This window comes from Oncorhynchus tshawytscha, linkage group LG06, assembly GCF_018296145.1.
Source record: "Oncorhynchus tshawytscha isolate Ot180627B linkage group LG06, Otsh_v2.0, whole genome shotgun sequence".
In the NCBI taxonomy this organism is placed as follows: Eukaryota; Metazoa; Chordata; class Actinopteri; order Salmoniformes; family Salmonidae; genus Oncorhynchus; species Oncorhynchus tshawytscha.
The window spans coordinates 66944096-66959036 of NC_056434.1; the positions used below are offsets into that span (position 1 = coordinate 66944096).

Genomic DNA, 14941 nt, shown 5'->3' on the forward strand with positions numbered 1-14941 from the left:
ATAATTATTGGCACCCTTGATAAAGACCATAAAATAAATATGCTAATAATGAGCTATATTGTATGCTAAAATATAGGGTTCAAAATTATTGCCACCTCTGTTTTCAATAATCTAGCACCCTCCCCTTGCAAGGATAACAACACTGAGCCTTTTTATAATATGTTTTATGAGATTGGAGAATACATTGGGAGGGATCTTAGACCATCCCTCCATACAGAGTCTTTCCAGGTCCTTGATATCTTTCTGCTCTAATGGACGGCCTTCTTCAATTCAAACCACAGGTTTTCAATGGGGTTCAAGTCCGGAGACTGAAATGGCAATTGTGAAATGTTGATTCTGTGGTCAATTATGTGTGCTTGTGGTTATTGTCTTGCTGAAAGATCCACGTGTGGCCAAGTGCCCGCCTCCTGGCAGAGGCAAACAGGTTTTTATCTAAAATGTCCTGGTAAGTTACTGGGTAAAGTTAATTACAGTTGAAGTCTGAAGTTTACATACACCTTAGCCAAATACATTTAAACTCAGTTTTTCACAATTCCTGACATTTAATCCTAGTATAAATTCCCTGTATTAGGTTAGTTAGGATCACCACTTTATTTTAAGAATGTGAAATGTCAGAATAATAGTAGAGAGAATGATTTATTTCAGCTTTTGTTTCTTTTGTCACATTCCCAGTGGGTCAGACGTTTACATACACTCAATTAGTAGTCGGTAGCATTGCCTTTAAATTGTTGAACTTGGGTCAAACTTTTTGGGTAGCCTTCCACAAGCTTCCCACAATAAATTGTGTGAATTGAGTCAGGTTTGTAGGCCTCCTTGCTCGCACACAACTTTTCAGTTCTGCCCACACATTTTCAATAGGATTGAGGTCAGGGCTTTGTGATGGCCACTCCAATACCTTGACTTTGTTGTCCTTAAGCCATTTTGCCACAACTTTGCAAGTATGTTTGGGGTCATTGTCCATTTGAAAGACCCATTTGCGAACAAGCTTTAACTTCCTGACTGATGTCTTGAGATGTTGCTTCAATATATCCACTTAATTTTCCCCCTGATGATGCCATCTATTTTGTGAAGTGCACCAGTCCCTCCTGCAGCAAAGCACCCTCACAACATGATGCTGCCACCCCTGTGCTTCACAGTTGGGATGATGTTCTTCGGCTTGCAAGTGTCATGACGTTGCCCTCTTTGGGTACAGCAAGCCCCGTCCCCCTCTCCCTGCCTCCCCTGCCTCCTTCTACTAGGCTGCTGTGGTCAGAGAGAGGTCGTAAATTCCTGAGAAGACCCTGCCACATGGCCACACAGTATAAGAGGCAGAGTGAATTTTCATAGAGAACAAAGGAATTTCTTCCACCTCACGAAACTTGAGGTACGAACAAATTTCATGTTCCCGGGAAAGTATAAAAGATCGGTGAAGAATCCAGCTACGAACTGGTGGGTTTGTTACAACTTGGGGAAGCTCATGGGAGACGGTGTGGCCACATTACCATAACAATGTTTATATAATAGCCTCAGATATGAGGTTTACATCTAATTGTTGTATAAGATGAATGAATGAGTATGATACTGTTTGTAAAATTGTGTAATATGATTTTGGACTGTTTAATAAAGGAAAATCTAATTCCCTTTTGATTTGAGCTAAATCAGAGGACCGCCCCTGAGCCCAGTTAGGGTCTGGCATCCTGGGACAGTCCCTTTTCTGCAATTCTGAATAAAACCCAACTTTGAGAAATTATCACCAGACCATGTTTTTCTCCATTAGGAGGGGACAAAGGTTGCAGACCATTGCTGAATCTTTTAACCATACCACGTGGTTAAACTCTTAGACTATCGATACCGACAGAATAAGAACAAGTCTATATTAATTACGAGAGAGAGAGAAGGACAATAATACAAAAGAAACAACTTTTCACCAGCGATCAAGACGACACACTGAGCGTAAATATATATATTGATTGTGTAGCCGATGTGAAACGGCTAGCGAGTTAGAGGTGGTGCGAGCTAGTGGCGTTTCAATCAGTGACGTCACTTGCTCTGAGACCTTGAAGTAGTGGTTCTCCCTCTGCAAGAGCCGTGGCTTTTGTGGAGCTATGGGTAACGATGCTTCGAGGGTGACTTTTGACATGTGCAGAGCGTCCCTGGTTCGCGCCCAGGTCGGGGTGAGGGGACGGACGTAAAGTCTGTCCCCTTACCCCTTACAATTGCAATTGTTCCCGAATGAGTGAGCGTTCATGTGCAATGGATTAGCGTTTCAATTGTTATAATTATCAACTCTGTAGTCACTCCTCATTTTGTCCACCAAGCCGCGATGCCGGTTTAGCCCACTAGGGCACATTTCCTATCATTTCTTGTAACCATATTTACTTTGTTGTTTTGTTTATGCATTTCTGTGAATTACTTAGTAATATATAAATGATTTAAGACAATTGATGTATGGATGACTCATAGTGAAGACTGGGTTCGTGCAGATAACCAACAATTAACGACGTTTGGAATGAGACTAACGTGAGGTAAAGTAAATAATTAATCAGAAGACTATGGATCAGATATGAAAATATCTGAAAGGTTATATTGGGAAAGTATAACCTTGTAATCTGATTATTTTCCTTGGTGCCCAGACTTCCTAGTTAATTACAGTTACATGATTAATCAGTCTAATCGTTTAATACTAATTACAGAGAATCTTTGATAAAACTAAGTCTTCAATTTAATGATAGTAAAGACACGACACAAGCGTCCCATTTTTCCCTCTAAACATAACGATGGTCAGTAAGGCCAAGCAGTTCTATTTTTGTTTCATTAGACCAGAGGACATTTCTCCAAAAAGTACGATCTTTGTCCCCATGTGCAGTTGCAAACCGTAGTCTTGCTTTTTTATTGAGGATTTGGAGCAGCAGCTTCTTCCTTGCTGAGCTGCCTTTCATGTCAATATACGACTCGTTTTACTGTGGATACAGATAATTTTGTACCAGATCTGAATCTCATCTAATACCTATGGCAAAATCTGACAACAGCATTAAAGAATTGAACAATTTGCAACTGAAGAATGGGCTAAATTGGCAGTAGAAAGTTGCAGCTACAAGAAGCATTATTCGGTAGTTATCTTGGCCAAAGGCTGTGGACAACCAAGTACTTGCTCCAAGGTGCCAATAATTATGTTAATGCAATTTGTTTTTATTTTCAAAATAAAAATGGTAAACTTAAGGTTCCCTTAAAAAAAGTGGGTTCTGCAATGTTGAAAATCCAATTACAAGGTGTGGAGACAGTTATTTTTTTATTTTAAATTTCAATGTATTTTAGAAGAACTACGGAATTATTTTAGAAAAATACCAATATATTTCTTCCAATTGAAGAAGCCATTGGTGCTAAATTGCATTTTGATCTTTTCCTCTTTGTTATCATCTGCTGAAGGAAATTGCAATTTATATTTCATTGATAATCTTTTGTACAAAAACTCAGCCAAATGAATAGATATTAAAGAATGCTGAATATGACATGTGCTTTATGCTGTTGACATTTATTTGTCAGAGAGGCCATTTTGTGAGTGTGTCTTACTTGGAAGGACAGTATATTGTTAGGATGCCAGCGCCACTAAGGGGACTTCTCTGCAAGAATACGCTCTCACTTGGATTTTCTCTGTAGCTGGAAATACTGTGGTTAGTTTTATTGACCAAACATCAACACAGAGTGCTATATGATTTTTTTATTCATCACTAAAAGACAGTATTATGTAAAACAGTAGTAACAGGGAATACATTAGTACAGCTCATTAAGGCAAAAAATATACAGCATTGTTCAACATCAATACACATGCATCAGTGAAAAATAGCAGTCATTACAAGGGCTGTCTCTGCGTAATATATCACAACCTTAGTTCACGCCTGTTTCCATGTTCTATGGTGCATTCGAGAGCTCTCTGAAATGTGGAAATACGAGTTCCCGACTCCAAAATAGCCAGTACAATGCCCTCCAAGTTCCAAGTGAGAAACTCAGGCCAGAATGATGATACCTGAGTATCATCGAGTTCTGACGTTTCATCAATGACCTGTCACCTTTGCGACCAAAAGATGGTAAAACAATGCCTTTAGCTATGTGGATAAAGAAGCTACTTTGACCAATACAGTCTATGGTTTGACACATTGTCAGCTAGTTAACCAACGTATTATTAGCAACACTATCTTGCTTAGCTCTCTAGCTAAAAATCTAATTCATTGTAGAGTTGTACCAACCTCAAAAGCACTAGAACGCATTTATATCATCTTCACAACTTGACCAACTGGAGCTGAGATTCCAAGGTCAATTCGAATGCACCACTATTAGTGTTTAAACATTAACACCCATGCATGTCATTAGGTAAGGGTGGGGGTGGAGGGGGGGTCTAAGAGGTCTGGAGATGGCTCTTCTCCCAGCCTGCTCTTGGTGTGGCATTGACCTTGTATTTGACCGGCTGGAGGACTACCCCAAACTTTCCTTCCAGGCTGGGCAGTGGCTGGCCCGGGGACACGGTCATAGTTAAACGCTGAAGGATCCAGGAGAGGAAGAGGAAGATCTCCATCTTAGCCAGCGCCTCCCCCAGACACACTCTCACCCCTGCCCCAAACGGCAAGTAGCTGGGCGAGGGGATGCACAGACCTGTCCCCTCCTCGTTCAGGAAGCGACCTGTGGAGACACAAGAGAGAAAGACTGAAACACAGAAAACTGAGGACACAGGGAGGACTGAGGACACTAATACACAGAGAATGAGGTATAAATAGTCTATTAACTTGAGACATTCTCACCAGGGTCAAACATCTCTGGGTTCTTCCACTCCTTCTCATCGTGATGCAGGGACCACAAGTTGATGATGATGCGAGCACCTTTCCTAACAGTGAACTTGCCAATACTGCAAATTAAATACATACAGAAACAGAACGGAGTGAACTTGCTATCAGTACAAAGAAACGTCTTTAGATCAAAACAGTAATGTCTGTGTACCTGGTGTCTGTTTGGGCTACATGGGGGATGAGTAGAGGGGCAACAGGCCGGATGCGTAGCACCTCTCTAATGGTGGCCTCCAGGTAGGGCAGGCTCCCCCTGTCACTGAGCTGGGGGGTTCTGTCTCCCCCCACCACACTGTCCAGTTCCTCCTGAATTCGCTTTTGTACCTGTGGATGGTGGATGAGGTAGGCAATTGCCCATTTTAGGACTGTTGACGTGGTTTCCACTCCGGCTCCAAATATGTCACCCACGGTCATGAGCAGGTGGTCTTCACTAAGGCCCACGGTCTCCATGGTGATCTCGGCAGTGTTGTTGTTCTCAGCACTGCGTTTGGCCCTTAGCAGGGCGTCCAGCAGGTCTCTCTGTTCATGATCGCTGTAGTCCGACTGTTGAGGAGGATAACGTAAAGCACGGCCATACACCATGGCCTGCTGCAACTGGTATTTCCCTGATATTCATAAAAAATGATGAGGTACAATAGATACTTTCATCTATATTCTATTTATATAGAGGAAAGTACCTACTGTACCTACCTGCTGTAGCCTACCTTGTGTTCCTCGTATTTTTTCTGAAGCAGCTTGTCTCTGATTGACACACACTGCTTTAGGAGACGCAGGTCTGCGTTGGGAAAGACCTAAGAGGGAGAAAAGAAGACGTGTATAGAGGCACTGAGGAAACCTGAGAGATGTACTGGTCCATTCCATCCAGGGGGCTATAAACAACAAGTTGCACTGTACCTGTAGCCATGGGAAGATGTCCACCAGACTGTCCTTAGCGACCGTATCCACGATGCCCTGGCTGAACTGCAGCATGGCCTCAAACTCGGGGTCGCCGCGGCAATAGGAGGAGCTGAAGCAGAGAGAGCAGACCACGTTGGTGACAGCTCTTGTCAGCTCTGGGGACAAGTCCAACGATGCACTTCCTGACTCTCGCAGAGTGTCACACAGGGAGAGAGCTTCCCTACAGACTGGAGAGAGAGAGAGAGTGAGAAAGAGACAGGGAGAGGGAGAGAGAGAGAGACACAGAGACACAGAGACAGAGAGGGTTTCTCAGTACACCTGAATCAAAGTGGTCAGATTCAACAACAAATTGTTATAATGGATATAAACTTTGTTTGGTACTCACTAATCTTCTCGATGGAGGCAGAGCCCTCACCAAACATACACAAGGCTCCATGCACTGTTTTACGATGAAATCTCCAAGTGGCACCGTAGTCTGCAAAGGCAATATCTTTACCGTCCCTCGTCAACAGGTCTGTGGTTACCTTGTTAAGAACAAATATTTTATTATGTAGGCTAGGAGAGCATAAGGAGTGAGAAATGCCAATCAATGATTATGTAACAAATGTTAACTGTAAAAATTCACTGCATTACACATTACATTTATTTTAATGTACATTTCAGGCACAATTATATCAATGTTATTATGCATCAAAGACAAGCAAATAAGTGATCAGGCTGACTTTAAATTGTCTCTGTCATATAGAATAGAATAAAACAAGTTCAAGAAAAAATAACCACTCACTGTTCTGGGTCTTCCTGCAAAGATTTTCCCCTTTTTAAGGAGGACCTCTTTGGCGTGCTGGTGGTGGTTGACAAGGATGACTGTGTGTGGGCCCATCATTAGAGAATAGGTCTGTCCATACTTCTGCTGCAGCTTCTGGAAGAGGACATGCGGTGCCTGATTGCTTCGCAGGCTCAACAGGCTCCCGATGAGTGGGAACGCGGGCAGGCTCGGAGGGCCCCCTCTGGTCTCCAGGGACCTTCGAAGTTTCACCTGCAAGAGCAGTAGACCCAGCCCGACCACAGAGAATACACACATGCACAAAAACCACGCCATGCTGTATGTTGGGCCAAGAGGGGCTGGCGTCGTTATCAGAGCGTCACTGAACTTCGATAGCAACAGCACTGAGGAGCAGAGGGGTTTTATACGGCTCCTTCAATGCCATACCTTGACCCTGCATATTTTAAGCTTAGATATCTTTAACAGCTCATGCCAATTTAAACAAGATAAGCTTGTTTAACTTGGATTAATCCCACTAAAGATGTTTGATAAAATAATATATATTGTTGCAAATAGACTATAATAGGCTAACGAAATACAACAATTAATAAATGAATTAACTAACTGTTTAACTGCTTTTTTAAAACTGTTTTATGCATAAAGGAATGCCTATTATAGGCAAGAGACACCAATAGCCTAACCTTATAATGGCAATGGACTTTTGACAATTATTTTCTGGGGTTTCAAAGATGTTTTGGCTGTTTAAGAGTGGGCGTTTTCATGACAAGCTGCAATTCCGTAGTCATAACACTGCAATCACCGATAGAACAATGAGCCAGATGTTCACCGGATGTATCAATCTGAAGCATCCGGTTTGCGTTTCCAAGAGGAAGCCCAGTGCCCAGCAGTGGGAGAAGATGGCTTTCTCAAAACTAGAATTTGTTACGAACAGAGTGGACTAAGTTTTGTAGACTTTACCCTTTGCAAAAGTTTCAAAGTAGGCGTTTCCTATTGGAAAATGCAAATACATCCATAGAATGTGCCAATAGGATCTTGCCAGCTAGTGCTTGGCTCTGCACAACCCCAAGCTTGTCCTGCCCACTATGATTAATTTGCTGCGATTGGAAACGACACTGTATGGTCTATCTTGTTTGTTTATAAAAAAATCTTTGCTGCAATGGCTTCCGTGGAGTCGCAACCACGGTTTGGTCAATCTGTCAAAGGATTGTTGTCTGATAAAGTGGGCTCCTGCAGCGGGGATGTGATCGCCCTGACTCGCCAGGTGCTAAAGGGATCACGGAGTCAAGAGGTAAAGCTGGAAATCGATTAGCACCTTATTGTGAGACCTTGCTGCATTTGGTTAGCTAGCTGGTTGCCCCACAACGACAGCTAACGTTAACTAGCTAGCAAGAAAAGCCATAGAATCGCTGACCAACTGATGTTAGCTAGCTAAGGTTATTGTGTCTAGCTAACGTTAACTAGTAAGTTAGGCTGGACAAAGCTAGCGAGCTCATTTGTATAGCAGCTACATCACATGATGGGTGCATCTCAATATGCCCGACCCACTATCTAAATTCCTTTGGTCATTTTCTTAACTACTTCACTTGCCTCTTTCATTTATGTCTTGAACTATGGCTACCATTCTCACTGGTCCAGTTTCTTACTATATCATTATGAAGGGAAGGGAGGGGAGGGGAGGTGAGGAAAGGAAGCCACTTTAAACTATTTACTCAATGTCTCGTTCAGCTTCTGGGACAGGCTGCCAGAAACATGGTCATTCAGGAGGACGCCATTCTGCACTCAGAGGATGTAAGTAGTACTGGGATCCAGGTCCACACTACAGTAGCTCAACTAACAGGAGCTGTGTTCACCCTGATCTAGCACTGATATTGTTGGACTACAAAAACATAATTTGTTTGTTTTACAGAGTTTGAGAAAAATGTCCATCATCACCACCCATTTGCAATATCAGTAAGTTATCCCCAGTTTATTTTGGACAAGATGACCAATGTGCATCCGGTAATCATGATAGTCAGAATTGATTCTCATGTGCCATTTGTGTATTGCTATGCTTGGATAATAAACATTGACTAGGGAGATGACTATCATACTTTACATGGATCTTTGTTTTATCTTCCAGACAAGAGGCCATCCAGAAGAAGTAAGTCAAAATATGAACTTTGTTTGTTAGTCGACCTGCATCACTGTCCAAATAGTCATAACACTACTTGATGACGCAATCGACCATATCTCCCCTTGCTTTCTCCACAGTGTGGAACACTCCAAAAACCTTCAGGATCAACTGAGGCATTTACTGAAATGAAGTGTCTGCACCGAGACACTTAAATGAAAGACTATGAGCTGCTCCTGTCTGTTACCATGTTGCTTCTTCTGAGAAAATATGTGCAGACCCCCCCCTCCCCCCCCCTCCCTCTCCCTGCTGCAACCTTGGGACAACATTTCCCGGGAAGCCCAATTCCTCATTGAAACTAGTGGAGAACCCCCCTTACAATGATCTCAAACTGTGTTTTTAATACACAATGAAATTAAACACAGACTACCCCTTGCTAATCAGAACTCTCAGGTATGTTGTGGTGGGCTGTCATTACAATTGCTTCACAGGAACCTAACCAGCTGAGCTAACAATGTAACAAATGTATAACATAATCCAACAGGCTCCACATTACAAGAATCGCAGTACCCCCTGGTGCATTGTTCATTTATTTAGCCATTTAATCAATTTTTGAAGAAAAATCTAATTTTTCCACTGCTTTCATGTGTTTTGAAATGAGAGCTTGAATAAAGTGTCCCACTCCACAGCAGTTGCTTTCCATTGGAGCACTGCGATTGGTTGGCCAAAACTCTGGGGCGGTGCTTGGCGAAGGGTAAATTCTATCAGAATGTTCTCTAACATTGCACCTTCCTGATGTAGCCCCTGGCCTTTTGGACTGGAGGCTGGCCTGGAAGTCTCCCTAGGTACATGCTGTTCTTAAGAATATGCATACCAGCATATGGTGCTCTTACCCTGCATATTAGTGACTCTTATTTATTAAAGCCCTACTCCAGTCTCCATTTTAGCTCATTTATCACATGATTTACTTAACAAAAGGCCTTTCCTCTTTTGGTCTTTATTCTTGCAAGCAAGGGGGAGGCCAAACACATCAGAAGGCACCATCAGACCAATGACCTACTCCATTGGAGATTCTTGTTTGGGCAAAATACCGTCCTCCCCTCTGTGACCCGGAAACCAATAAGTGGTTGAGGAGTGTGTCATTTCATTAGTAGGCAAACAGAATAGTGTCCTCCCCCGCCTACCTTTTCATTGAGGATACTTGTGTATCCTACAACAGAAGAGTTTAGAAAATCTGCCACACCTTTGAATCAGCTTTTGTTTTGGCAGAGGAGAAAGATGCACACACACAAAAAAATGTTTTAATCACTTAACATACTTATTTTGGGATCAACCCTGTAAACATCATTGAATGTCATTTCAATATGAATTGTGTTTTTTACACTGGATCTATAACATACTTAATAATGATTGACGTTAGCCTATTTATTGTGAAAGTATTCAGGTCGATATATTACCTATACATTTTGAAATCTGTATGTCCACATTGTAGCCATTGTATCGACATCTGGTAGTAAAATGTCTTACCTGTCCACTGTGTCTGCATTGTGACCAGATATCCTAGTCCCTCATTTGCAAATGATTTCATTCACAGACACATTGAAGCCATAAATCAATTGCATCACCTGTTGATGATTTTAAAGAGCTGGATAATGATGATTTAAATGGTTTTACTGTTCAGGCCTCTTCGATATCCAGACAAGCTCCATCTCCTAATCTACACCTGTAAAAATGTTGGTACAATCACAATGTGGACAAGATCAGGACAAAGGATGCATGCTAGAACCAGGTATAAATAGGGCTTTAGAGAGTACACAGGGTAGTAGATAGAGTTTGGATAAGGGATGAGAAGTCATTCAATTTCAATAAGGAAGCATATCGTATTTAACCTTGATTAGCTTGCTAATAGTGGTATTAGAGCTAGCAGTCAGGGTACATTAGGTACATTGAAATGTGAGTGGTCTTTAAACTTCCTCAAACTTGGCATAAAAGAGGCTGCCATGGCAACAGTATCAGCAACCTTCGAAGGCTAAGCAGCTGGCTGTCCTAGACCGTGACCCCGAGTGTCGTCAAGGGGAGGTTTGCATCTCAATGACCTACTCTCACAAGGGCCAAGTAAAGTTTTGCAAGTCTCGTGTATTGTGCATGTGCTATATCATGCACACTAGGAAAGAAGTGGTGTGACTCGAGGGCTCTAGAGAGGTTGGCGTGTTGGGGACGAGCACTCCATTTGAGCTCCATGCAACTACTCCAGCCAACTACTCCAGCCAAGATCTGAAACCTTGAGAATGTTCTTGCTGAGGGAAGAACAATGCCACTTTATCAGCCCCAAGGCCTGTCAGGCTGCAATGATTAATATGCACAGCGACCTCCTGTCACCTACCTCTATTATATAAAGGTTTGCTGAAGCAAATGTGCAGACACTATTTTTGATTAAACTAGACATAAGAAATGTAAAGCAAAGTACAAATAAATGTATAATGACCTGCTTATTTCTATGTCATATACCTCAATTGCAATCAATAACCCTAGAAATTGCTGTCACCTCAGCACCTGAATAGTCCACAAACTATCCCTGCTCTTTCTCAGATGTTTGTCTCCCCCTGTTGGTATGATATTGTAAGCCACTCAATGGAGTAAAAGGTTTGACATTACACAGTAATTCCAATCTATTGCGACGGCGCATTACATTTTATTTAACATCAAAATGGATATTCCTCCAAGTAAAATTCTCAGAAACAAATTCCACACTTAAACAGCAACTGCAGAACATGCACAAAATGTTTTCAAGAAAATACATTTTCATAAATTGCTTTAAATCCATTGGCACGGTTTAGTCGTCTCACATTCCACAGTGAATTCAAAAAGCAGCTCCAAACTCAACAGATTCAGATCATGCACAAAAATTATAAATCTTAAAAAGTTGGAAAACATATTTAAAAAAAATAACAGCATGACATTCATTGGCACAGTTAGCGTTGCTTTTATACAGTAGGTAAATCCGCCACAAGGTAAAGGGATTCTGAATTGAAACATTTGAGTTAATGGTAGTTTTCAAACTTCCAGTAGAGGGAGTCAGTCCAGTTCCATACAGTAGGACAAGACTGTACAGTAACAGCTATTAAAACAAACAAACAGCCAATCATATGAGCACATAGCTTACGGGCATAGTAAGATCTTTGACCCACATTAAGGGGAGGGGTTAGAAATAAACGTGAGGGCAACTTGGACCAGTTTACGGGTCATGCTACGCACCATAATAAACCATAAACACTCATACTTAACCGTACACCCAGAGACACTCGGTTAGCCGATACTATTGCAGAAATAAGAAAATGATTCTTGCAGTGCAGAATTTCACCTCTTATATAAAAAAATATTCATGCAGCTGAATACTTACAGTTGTTAAGCCTGTTTTCTGCGGAAGCGCAGATGCATTTCAATACCATGTTTTTCAGGCTTTCAACAAAATGCCTGCAATTTGATGAGTTTTAAGCATGTCTCTGGTTATAGATACTCCGGGAGCATGCTGTGAACTTAGGCAATGTCATTGAACTACAGCCATTTGAAATGCGCATAGAAGAGGCCTACAACATCAAAGCCCTTCAGAACACTTTTACAGTAAATAATACAAGCAGCTTTTACCAGGACTGTCTTCCCTTTCAAACATTATTCAAAAGACACACAAAAATATACTTATCTTGTATATACATTGTCTCACAAATCCAGACCAGACTAGGGCAACAACAGTTTTATAGGGCTGATATACACAGCATTTCTTGATACAGAAATGGTCTGAATTAAAATGATAATACAGGGTATATTATTGCCATAATCTGTATAATGTGTAGGGCACTAAGTAGAGACAGGGACTCTGATTGGCTGAGCTATGGAATACAACTGAATTCTGGGAAATGTAGTCTATTAGTCAGTGGGGGATGGTAAATTAGTAGGAGGAATCTGGTAACTAGAGCAGGTAACCAGATGCCAAAAGGAGAATTGCGGCTTCTGCCGGTTGCTCTGGATCTGCAGCTGCTGTGTAACGTCACGTAACGTGATACATTTATTTGTCACATTCCTCAGACAGATGTGTACTGTACCACAGCAAAGAACAGGAAGGCCCACACACAGTTTATGCACCCAATTCAGTGCTTTTTTGGGAGCGTAAACAGGCCTTCCTGTTCTTCACAAGTATTCTTTATTAGCCCAGCACCTACGTTTTTTAAGAATGTGCGTATGATCACAAACTTTTATTCTGTTCCACAGCAGCCATCACATGCTCTCTGTTTCCATAAAAATACTATTCTATAACAGTTCAGAGAAAAGCATTTCTATAACCACAAAGTCTGGTGCAAATAGGACTCCATATAAATTATACTATTGTTCCTTAGGTGGTTCAAACATTAAAGCTGCAATATGTAACTTTTTGGGCGACCCCAACAAAATTACATAGAAATGTGAATTATAGATCTATCATTCTTATTGAAAGCAAGTCTAAGAAGCGGTAGATCTGTTCTATGTGCCCTATTTCTATGCTTACCGTGCTGAAGTTTCGCTTGCGTCTTTTACTTGTGTTTTGTATACCAGCTTCAAACAGCTGAATATACTATTTTTGGTTATGGAAAAAAATATCTCACTGCGGATTACATGGTACAATGATTCTATACACTAAACTTGCTTGTTTCGTCACATATACATTAGGCAAACTATTCGAATTTTAGCAACCAGGAAATGGCAGAGCGATTTCTGCATAGTGCAACTTTAACCAAGGGAACAGTTTCATTCAGTAAAACAAACTAAAAAGGCACACCACTCACAGCTAGGGGACAGTAGCAGGGCAGTGTAAGTGCATTAGTCTGGAAAACCCGACCCTTGGCTTGGGCCTTGTTTCAATTATGGACTCTTTTGTCATAGAGGAACGACATCATTGCCTACGTCACTGCTTTATCAACTTGAATAAAATACAAAATAGTAGCTAGCAAGATGAAGATCATAGCGGTTCTTTTTAAATTAGTGAATTTCACATGGCCCGTTTGCATCCTTAACTAAAAGCACTGCAAAGTGTTTTGTTTGTTGGGAAAGCCCCAGATTTTCCCCTCCCTTATCGACATAGGCAGTGACGTAGCTCCTCTATACCAGGGATTGGCAATTGGCGGGCCGCTCCCCTTTGAAGTCCTTTGGATCAATTTACGTCCCCGGCAAAATGTATAGAATTGCAGCAAACTTGCTTTAAAACTGCAACATTTTCTCTACGCCCCATGACAAAATGTGTAGAATTGCACAAAATGAACTCTTTGGTGTCAAGAGGGGGGCTGCAAAAACGTTTTGCTTGCAATGTGGTGGGAAAAGGGTTATGCACATGTGGGTATGCAGACCTGCTAGCAACGGCGCCTCATGTGGCCCCCACACCAATCAATGTGGCCCATCCCTGCTCTATGCCAAATGAGTCCACCATTGAAACCAGACCCTGGTCACTGTGTTGCCTAAGGGTGGGGTTTTCAAGACTATGCGTGCACAGCTCAAGTATGTGATACTGACTGCATAATGATGCCAGGTCAGTGCAGGCATGCTAGGGGGGCCAAGTCACCATCAGTCTCTTAGGTGTGGTCCGAAGAGCTCCATCTGGAAACTTCTCTGGAAACTTCACCAAGCAAAAAGAACAAAACAAACAACATTTACATAGCCTGTGCTGAGAAATATATACAAACGGTACGACTAAAATCTGTGTAACCCTTACCCTAATCCTGACACTTACTAAGCCTCTCCTCTCTACCAATCCCTTTGCTGGGGATATTCAGTTACCTAGCTAACTACACAACACTACGCCCTATACACCCTCCTGGAGCAGTAGGAATTTGCCACTAGACACTAAACTGATGCTAGATCTGTCCCTAAAGTAAAAGTCTACCCTTTGGTGAGCCTCCTCTCCCTGCTTACTCTTCCTCCTCTTCCTCTTCCTCTTCCTCGTCATCATCCTCGTCGTGGCAGTGGGTGATCTCCTGGGGTGTCTGTGGGAACAGGTTTGGGGGCTGGATCTCACTTATGGAGCGGGTCAGCTGGTGCCTCTTACAGTCTAACTCCAACAGGTCCACGGAGTGGCGGTTACGCGTTGCCAGGGGAGACTCGGTATCGTTGATGTCCACGTGGGCGTGCTCAACCGTCGACTCATGGGGCATCTGGGAGAGAAGGGCACGAGGGAGGAAGTGTCATACAGATCCACACAGAGAACAAAAAGCAACCCATAGTAGGGCTGCTCTTAATGTATTGTCTTCATACAGACAAACAGCGTTTCTCCATTTTGTCCTAACTTTTGTATCCAACGAGGGAATTTACATC

At 42.1% G+C, this 14941-nt stretch overlaps 3 protein-coding genes across 5 annotated transcripts in view; 1 reads left to right on the forward strand and 2 right to left on the reverse strand.

The window, feature by feature from the left end:
* Positions 1-3682: 3682 nt before the first annotated feature.
* LOC112252939 (steroid 17-alpha-hydroxylase/17,20 lyase) lies at positions 3683-6885 on the reverse strand. The gene is made up of 7 exons (XM_024424658.2): positions 6496-6885; positions 6097-6235; positions 5709-5938; positions 5519-5605; positions 4969-5357; positions 4773-4876; positions 3683-4653 (listed from the first exon to the last, which is right to left on the reverse strand). The coding sequence occupies exons 1-7, from the start codon at positions 6808-6810 to the stop codon at positions 4373-4375; spliced, it is 1545 nt and encodes a 514-aa protein (XP_024280426.1). The 5' UTR covers positions 6811-6885; the 3' UTR covers positions 3683-4372.
* Positions 6886-7590: 705 nt separating this feature from the next.
* Positions 7591-9544, forward strand: borcs7 (BLOC-1 related complex subunit 7). The gene is made up of 5 exons (XM_024424659.2): positions 7591-7783; positions 8221-8283; positions 8402-8445; positions 8615-8635; positions 8746-9544. Exons 1-5 carry the CDS (start codon positions 7652-7654, stop codon positions 8795-8797), a joined length of 312 nt encoding a protein of 103 aa, XP_024280427.1. The 5' UTR covers positions 7591-7651; the 3' UTR covers positions 8798-9544.
* Positions 9545-11267: 1723 nt separating this feature from the next.
* nt5c2a (5'-nucleotidase, cytosolic IIa) overlaps positions 11268-14941 on the reverse strand; it is a 29166-nt gene continuing 25492 nt past the window's right edge. For all 3 annotated transcript variants that reach the window (XM_024424661.2, XM_024424660.2, XM_024424663.2), the window contains 2 exons: positions 14543-14781; positions 11268-14246 (listed from right to left, as the gene is read on the reverse strand). In XM_024424661.2, the coding sequence (XP_024280429.1) occupies positions 14195-14246; positions 14543-14781 (291 nt within the window). In that variant the 3' untranslated portion in view covers positions 11268-14194. The remainder of the gene's footprint in view (positions 14247-14542; positions 14782-14941) is intronic.